At 45.0% G+C, this 8,489-nt stretch overlaps 2 protein-coding genes across 2 annotated transcripts; both read left to right on the top strand.

Annotated features, from left to right (window-relative positions):
* Positions 1–6: 6 nt before the first annotated feature.
* Positions 7–6,935, top strand: LOC119322310 (dihydrolipoyllysine-residue acetyltransferase component 2 of pyruvate dehydrogenase complex, mitochondrial-like). Its single transcript, XM_037595802.1, has 19 exons — positions 7–45; positions 887–980; positions 1,590–1,663; positions 1,746–1,843; positions 2,207–2,247; positions 2,637–2,692; positions 2,809–2,883; positions 2,982–3,074; positions 3,194–3,442; positions 3,526–3,598; positions 4,714–4,790; positions 4,884–4,969; positions 5,065–5,140; positions 5,245–5,312; positions 5,396–5,462; positions 5,536–5,631; positions 5,708–5,810; positions 6,294–6,389; positions 6,472–6,935. Exons 1-19 carry the CDS (start codon positions 10–12, stop codon positions 6,540–6,542), a joined length of 1,629 nt encoding a protein of 542 aa, XP_037451699.1. The 5' UTR covers positions 7–9; the 3' UTR covers positions 6,543–6,935.
* A 287-nt stretch (positions 6,936–7,222) lies between these two features.
* Positions 7,223–8,212, top strand: LOC119320574 (BTB/POZ and MATH domain-containing protein 1-like). The gene has a single exon (XM_037594622.1). It carries the CDS (start codon positions 7,223–7,225, stop codon positions 8,210–8,212), a length of 990 nt encoding a protein of 329 aa, XP_037450519.1.
* The last annotated feature ends 277 nt before the right edge of the window (positions 8,213–8,489 follow it).

Below are 8,489 nucleotides of genomic sequence, written 5' to 3'. Positions count from 1 at the left end.
CCGCCCGCCATGTCCGCCGCGCACCTCCTCCGCCACTCCCGCAAGGTCCGTGCTCTCTCTCCCCCTCCCTCCATCCCCTCGCCCCCCGTCCCCCGATCTGCCGCTGCTCCCGCGGGCGAGCGATCTCGGGTCGCGCCTGCCCGCGGCGGCCGTAGCCGCCGGAATCCGGTCCCGCAATGCATTATCCTCGCCGGATTCCGTTCGACGGGCCTCCGCGCGGGCGGGCAGTAGTAGCAGGCAGGCAGGTAGGCCATGCGCGGCGCGGCGCCGTTCTGATCGGGAGTGGGATCCGACGCCCCCAAGTGGCGCGATTTCGTGCTGGGCGTTACGCGCCACGGCGGAGCCTTGTGAATCGGGCAGATGTACTTGCTTTGTTGCCGTGATGATTGATTTGTACAATTCTACAAGCATGGATCGCTCGGTTTGTACAATTCTACAAGCAGAATCAGAGGGGGGCTTAGAGCTTGCTTCGGTGTTAATTATGATCACCGGACTAGTTACCCTCGAATTCATGGCTCTCCTTCCATTCCTTTGTTTGCTAGTACAAATGCATTCTACTATTACTGTAGATTCCTTTTTTTTTATCATGTGACATTGAGAGTTGGCTGCTGCTGCTGCGCCACACACACTTGGACCGGTTACCTGCCACCTCTGTGTTAGCTAGTAACCGCGTGCGACTGTTTGGCACAATCCTCATCCGATTACTTGTCGTTATGTTTGCGTTGTGAATACCCCATTGGCTGACTCTCCATGGTATCTTATCTCTGACGTTAGATAACTGCGGGTTACATTCCCTGTGCATCTAATTATCTGTCTGTGCATTTAAGTTGTGAACACGCCATTGGCTAACTATCCGTGGCTTTGCCGCCTGCTTTTGGTAATGCAGCTGCGGAGCTTGCGGAATGCTGTAGATTGTGAGCGTGCCAGCCTTGCTCGCTGCTTCTCTACTGGTTCCGGGTCCTCTGCTGTAAAGGAAAATGGTATGCTTGTCTCTCGCCATTTTATGTTTGATCCTTATTTCTTCCGTTGATTACTATGCATCCGTGATCTGTTTTAGAATTAAGTTGGAGATGCCCTGTCTGATGACTTACTATTGCTGTAACTCTTATTTTACCCATGCATATAAGTGTCCTGTTACTGGCTAGCTGTGCCTGTGCTTGCTGTTTGATATTGGTTGTCCCAGATCCTCTAGAAGACCATGCATGCTTCTTCTTTTTTCTCAGTCAGCTTGGGGTATAACAAACAGTAGTTTATCATGTGCAGGGTCTAGTACATGAACCATAACTGATTGATATGCTTACATTTTTACAAACAAAAGATGACAATGTAGATTAAGTACATGTGTCATTCTTGTTTCCAGTGATATTTATACTCTTTACTATTTTCTGTACTCCCAATAGACATGCTTCAGCTGACTGAGTTAATCCCTGTTATTTATATTAAGGTGCGGTTTGTCATCTATCTACTTTAGATGCGCCCCTCTGTTTACTGCAGGCAGTAGCTCTCTTTATTTCTCTGGGAATTTACGTGCACAGTGAGAAGTGTGTGTCACTATTGGTGATGTAATCTAGTCCTTATGGTTTCTGCAGGTGTTGATAAAAGAATTGGAGGCGCCAGATTTTCTCAGTACAAGCAACCTGGGAAAGAGCTTGAGACCTTCAAGGTTATGTCCTTGTAAATTCTGCTCCATAATTGAAATCCTAGCATATTGTCCTGAGATTCTAATTTCTACTTTTATTTTTCAGGTGTCACTAGGAGGAGTAAACGGAAGCTCCACTTGTAGAAGAATGCTCATCAACCGTGTCCCAAGTGCTGTTACTGGCCTCAATGGTTCATTGTCATGGTATAGTGTGATTTTCTTTACACTGTTGCTGCCTTTATATTTCTGTGTGCCAATGTATCAAAGGATAACCACCTTCAGAGAAGGGGAACGTGAACTTGAAATATTTGACAATTAATTAATATAAATCATGAAAAACCGACCGTATCTTGCAAAAAGTCCTTGCATTCCTCACCACTTTAGAGTCATATACATGAAGGGTAATTTACTTTTCTATAGCACAATAGCTAACCCAGCTTACGATTGGAGTTTTTGTTGTCCATTTAGAGTGGTTCCTACCAGAAATGTACTATGGCTGTACTCTTTCCTTTAATGTACAAGAATACCACTTTGAAGGTGTTTGTCTTTTTTGTTGTCCTTTTTCAGTGGGCGAGTAGCTTCAGCAAGGTCTTTCTCAAGTAGTGCAGGTACTCCTGCACCCTCTTGGATGTTTGTTTATGCCCTTGAATCAAATAACTACATTCGATGACCAGAAATTGCAAATCTTGTAACAGAGCTTGGTATCTTTTTTGGGGCAACTATTATGCCAGAAGGCTGCCTTCCACCCATATCTAAGCATTACAACATATTAGGATTTTTGTCCACATCTATTTCCATGTAAAATTTCAGGGTATTTCTCTTTTGTGCTGCATCTAAGCATTTTGTTTGCTTTGTACAAAAGTTATAGTATCTTGAATTCTGGGTCCCACATCTCCGCCATCATTTTGTTACCTGTATCACAATTCTTTGAGAACCCCACTTAGTATAGCATAAGCCAGATCCCATGTTAGATGTCCTAACATACTGCTTATTCCAGACCTGCCACCACATCAAGAAATTGGGATGCCATCACTGTCACCTACAATGACTGAGGTATTTGTCATCCAAAGTTATTATTATAATAATGGTTATATTGAACCCAGAATTTCTGTTTGCCTCTATTCCTTAAAATTATATATAGTACAATATGATACTTGTATTGTCTGCAGGGAAACATTGCCAAGTGGATTAAGAAGGAAGGAGACAAAGTCTCACCTGGTGAAGTTCTGTGTGAGGTGGAAACGGTAAGATTCTTCATCGGCAAGTTCCATATTCTTAGTCAGCACATACTCACAGCTGCAGCAGAAGCTAAATAACATCTATATGCATCTCATCTAATTAGGATAAAGCCACGGTAGAGATGGAGTGCATGGAAGAGGGCTATCTTGCTAAGATTGTTCAGGGTGATGGTGCCAAAGAGATTAAAGTTGGCGAGGTATGCATTTACTGTCCAAAGAACCTATAATTGTCTGCCTATTATTTCATATTGCAGTACTACTGCTTGCATGTTCTGCTGACATAATATTGGTTGCATTATGTGGCCTATGATCTTAGGTCATCTGTGTGACCGTGGAAGAAGAGGGTGACATCGAAAAGTTTAAAGATTACAAACCGTCGGCTGCAGATGCGCCTGCTGCTCCTTCAGAATCAAAGGCTACACCAGAACCTGCAGCGCCAAAAGTGGAGGAGAAAGTACCTGCCAAGGCTCCTGAACCGAAGGCCCCAAAGGCCGAAAAAGCTTCTCGATCTGGTGATAGAATATTCTCCAGCCCCCTTGCAAGGAAATTAGCAGAGGATAACAATGTAAGTCTTTATTTGAGTTAGTCTATAGGTAGTTGCTGTATGCAGTGCAGTCAATGAAAACATGGATGTGTTCTTTCAAACAGGTTCAACTGTCAAGTGTAAAAGGCACTGGTCCTGATGGCCGTATTCTGAAGGCAGACATTGAAGATTACTTGGGTATCCTATTTTCTCCTCTAATTGCATTCCTGAGATTGATGAATGGTTCTTTGATCTAATCTAGTATCTCTTGCTTGTAGAAACTTAGTATACTGACTGCTTGAGTAAATCTTCAGCATTGACCATTATACAAATTGAATTTTAACTAGACATTTACCTGGCTATGCACTTGATCTTAAATCTTGATGTCTGTTGATTTGGAGGTTTTTTTGGTTGTACTATGTTGACTTGCCGTGTAGTTGTGTGTTCTTGTTAAGTGTGATTTTCTAGAGCTCAGGGACTTGATTTTTGACACATTTAATTGCATGTGCATGCCAAATTAGGTTAACTAGTTATGCAAAATACAGTCTACTACTTACTAACCTTCCAGGCTATGTGGTACATGCTAGTGCATTTCATTTCATGTGTGCTTAGAAAATGGAACTCCGTAGAGCTGGACTTGTTCTCCAAAGACTATATATATGATTGTCTATGGTTACATGATTTTGTAATTAATGCGCATCACATACACTTCTCCTGCTATCTGCTAGCTATCCTAGAGTCCTGCAAATAGCAGCAGTTGGGAGTCGCTGAGCCGGAAACTTTTCTGGAAAAAAAAGTTACAACTCTTACGCGTGTCATCCATACTCCTTTTTGGCCTGTGCTTGCTCGTATCCATGGACAGCATCAACCAAATCAATCCATGTTCAGCAAACCTTTGCATTGTGATCTGAATTAGCTTGACTGATGTTCAAGTTTTGCCACTGAAATTCATTTGTAGTCTGCTGTTGCTCTTTAAGGCGATCACATACACAATTGGATGTCGTAAAGACCACTATACCCGCTCTCATAAAAAAGAACTCCATGCTTTTTATGTGCCATTCTTGATTCTGTTCCTTTTTCTTTTTCATCGCGTGAGTTTTCTACTGCAAAGTGTGTGGACGAATTGCGTAGTATTCAATTTTTTTTACCAGCATTCTATTGAGATCCAAGTAAATTTCTGCACTACGCTTGATCCTTCCTCTAGGGGCATGCAGCCCATTATGTCATGCATTTAGCTTGTGCTTCTATTATGTGAATCAAATGGGATCCAACCAGCGTCTAATGATTATTTTTGCTTAACAAAACTTCTGTAGCCAAGGGTGGCAAGAGCGAGTCTTTTGCAGCTTCAGGATTAGATTACACTGATATTCCAAATGCGCAGATAAGAAAGGTATGTTTCAGCATTGAGGAATGCCGATGAGACTTTTTTTGTTGTTCCTATCTGCCTTGTAGTGTTTTAACTTTTAACTCCTGTTCTTTTCAGGTTACTGCAAACCGCCTCTTAGCCTCTAAGCAAACCATCCCACATTACTACTTGACAGTTGACACACGTGTCGACAAACTTATCAAGTATGTTTCAGGCCTAATTTTGTAAAACTCGCAGTGGATAATTTTAGTACCGAACTTTTGTCTAAAGAAGAGTTCTTCATTTTGTTGTGCTACAGGTTGCGGGGGGAACTGAACCCACTGCAGGAAGCATCTGGTGGAAAGAAGATATCTATTAACGACCTTGTTATAAAGGTAATCACTGGTCCTTATATGTTCATTGTCATCTTTTAAGTCATATTGTGCTCATGTGGATTCTGTGATCTCCAGCTTTAAATTTACCTCTACTTTCTGCACAGGCTGCAGCCTTGGCTCTTCGAAAGGTCCCTGAGTGCAACAGTTCTTGGATGAATGATTTTATTCGCCAGTGAGTTCCTACGGAGTATTTATACCTGTCACTCAAATTATATTGGCAAGAAATGTGATATGACAAATGTACTTCTCATGCAGATACCACAATGTGAACATAAATGTAGCTGTACAAACTGAGCATGGATTGTTCGTTCCAGTAGTTAGGGTAAGCTAGTCAAAACTAGCTAGTTCCATTTGTGCATTTCCCCCCCTTCTCTAACTTATTACTTGTGGTGCAGGATGCAGACAAGAAGGGACTTGGTACAATCGGTGAGGAGGTGAAGCAGTTGGCTCAAAGAGCAAGGGATAACAGCTTAAAACCACAAGATTACGAGGTATTTATCGCATAGTAGATGATCAAGTATGAAATCAACATCATTTTTCATCTACAATTTTGGTTCTCTGTTTCAGGGTGGCACGTTCACAGTGTCAAACTTGGGAGGTCCTTTTGGAATTAAACAGTTCTGTGCTATCATAAATCCCCCTCAGTCAGCAATATTGGCCATTGGTTCTGGTAAGAACCCGTGTTAAACTTTCGGCATGTACTGCCAATACCTTGGCCATAAAATGCTGTTGCTACTTAGTTTGCACTGTGTACAAGTAACATTAGCAGTTTGGCACTTGCCAATATTTTCCATATGTTCTGGAAAACATAAGTCGTGTCGACCTTGTACTGGAATCTGCTATTGGAAGCCCAGTCCGTCGACCAAGACATATTTTTTTAGATCATCCGACCGAAACATATTGCACGTGGTCCTTACTTTGGCATTCTATATCCTAGTCTGTGCTTACTTGTGAGTAACCTTCAGTTAGTTCTGTAGGCAGGACTTGTACATAGTCTTAAATGGTTTGTGTTTTTTGTTTCTGTATTCTACTTTGTAGCATAGTTAGATATAGTTTCTGCTACTATGATCCATTATTCATTTTGTGATGTCCTTGGTCCTCCCATAGGGATTCATTCAGTGATTACCTGATCATATTTTCCCCTTTTGAGCAGCTGAGAAGAGGGTGATTCCAGGCAGCGCGGATGGTCAGTACGAGTTTGGTTCCTACATGTCAGTAACAATGAGCTGTGATCACAGGGTTATTGATGGTATGTTCTTAATCTGTTGTAAGATAAATCGTGAGTCAGTTGGGAACTTACCAAATTATCTGCCTCTTATTTTGATCTGTAGGTGCGATTGGGGCGGAATTCCTGAAAGCGTTCAAGGGCTACATCGAGAACCCAACCACAATGTTGCTGTAAAGTTAGGAGGATGAAACCTATTCTTGTCGAGTTCTCGAATAATGCACAGAAGCGGTGCTGTCCCGTTTTACATAACCTGGGCGTGGTCTCATGGGACCCACAATCAAGAGCACAGAGCCAGCAAGCGAACACACAGGATGACCTGTTTTTTTTTTTTGGATTGAAACGTGTTCTGTTCGTTTTACCTTCTGTTTCTTTCTTTCCATGAATGAACGACCTGATTGATGTAGGTTGGACTTGCATGGCCTGTTGAGCTCGTTTTTTGCCAGAGAAACTCCTGATTATAGGATTTGCAATTTTCCTATACACACGCAAACTTAACCAGGAGGCTCAGTAAATGGTTCGGAATAATAATAATCCATCTTGTTAGAGACAACACTTTCTGTTTTCTTATCGCTGCCGGGTGATGCAAGTAATGAACTGTGTAGAGTTGAAGATAGTCTTGTTTGGCAGGTGTTTTATTTTTCCCAATATAATGCAGAACCATGGTTCGTCTTGCGATGACCTTGTCGTTTTGTCCCATCAATGGTTCGTCTTGCCATAACGATGATGAACCGACGTATCATTATGTTTCCAAATTCCATCACGTCGGTTGTGATTTCAAGCGTGCTAAGCCACCTATTTATTCTGACCGAGGCACAAAGTACGGTGCTGAGCAGCGACCAATCCGTCTATCGGCAATGTCGAGCTCTGGTTTCATGGCGTTCGAGATCAGCTCCAAGGCACACGGCCACCGAGCCATGGGCCAGGGCCTGGTCCGCGTCTACTCGCCGATGGTCACCGTCGGCGGCCACTGCTGGAGGCTGGCCTGCTACCCGTACGGCGACGCTCCACGCGTACCCGCCCTCACCCGCTTCGCCTCCGTCTACCTCGAGCTTGTGAGCCATCCAACGCACGCCGTGACGGCCACCTTCGACGCCTTCGCCGTGCATGGCGACGGGTCGTCGCCGCCGTCCCACCACAACCAATGCGTGCACGTCTACTCGCCGGACCACCGTGGCCTCAGGAGGTCCGGCGGGTTTCCCGAGTTCATCCCCGTCGACACCCAATTCAACGTCAATGACATAACTGTCATGTGGAGGGTCACCGTTGCGCGAGACGCTTCCTTGTCGAACCAGCTCGGCCGCCTGCTCGACCGCGACGCCTGGACGGACGTCTCCTTCGTGGTCGCCGGCGAGACCTTCCGCGCCCACCGCGCGCTCCTCGCCGCCCGCTCCCCGGTCTTCGAGGCGGAGCTCTTCGGCGCCATGCTCGAGTCCTCCTCCTCCTCCTCCTCCCCCATCGCTCTGGAGGACATCGAGCCCGAGACCTTCGGAGCAGTGCTCCGGTTCATCTACACCGACACCCTGCCCGACGACGCCGACGGCGAGCCCCCCGACACGGAGGCGCTCGGACGTCTCCTCGCCGCGGCCGACCGGTTCGCGCTCGACGGCCTCAAGCTCGAGTGCACCCATAGGCTGCTGCGCACCGTGTCCGTGGGCACGGTCGTCGACATGCTACGCTTGGCCGGGACGCACAGCTGCGCCGAGCTCAAGGCAGGGTGTATCGGCTTCATTGCCATGATTCAGAATTTCAAGGACGTCGTGCTAACTGATGGCTTCGTGCAGCTCGCGGTAGAATCCCCAACGATTCTCGCCGAACTTAGGGAGAGGACTGACTATTTTGCATGATTTTTTAGGAAGAGCTCAATACACCGGTGGTCCTATAAAGCTTGTACGCGATGCTCAGTTTATGCAAAAACTTATAGCAAAAACAGACATGGATATGAGGACTTTGATTCACCATATGTTATAAGTTTAGTGACTACACATGTTGTATCCTCAGCGAAATGATCCATGCCACCATACTACTAACCCTGCCGTTATCGGTGTTCAAAATGGCACTTCACGGCTTTATAGGACCGGTGAGGTTCATTCAAAATTACTGGACGTCCTTCTCGTCCTGTCA

The sequence above is a fragment of the Triticum dicoccoides genome, chromosome 6B (assembly GCF_002162155.2).
Source record: "Triticum dicoccoides isolate Atlit2015 ecotype Zavitan chromosome 6B, WEW_v2.0, whole genome shotgun sequence".
NCBI lineage: Eukaryota > Viridiplantae > Streptophyta > Magnoliopsida > Poales > Poaceae > Triticum > Triticum dicoccoides.
This window is presented reverse-complemented; position numbering and strand designations above follow the sequence as displayed.

Coding starts and splice junctions, on each gene's coding strand:
- LOC119322310 (XM_037595802.1), top strand. CDS start 10: ATGTCCGCCGCGCACCTCCTCCGCCACTCCCGCAAG. Junction 5,141..5,244: donor TTAACGACCTTGTTATAAAG/GTAATCACTGGT, acceptor CTTTCTGCACAG/GCTGCAGCCTTGGCTCTTCG. Junction 5,313..5,395: donor ATGAATGATTTTATTCGCCA/GTGAGTTCCTAC, acceptor CTTCTCATGCAG/ATACCACAATGTGAACATAA.
- LOC119320574 (XM_037594622.1), top strand. CDS start 7,223: ATGTCGAGCTCTGGTTTCATGGCGTTCGAGATCAGCTCCAAGGCACAC.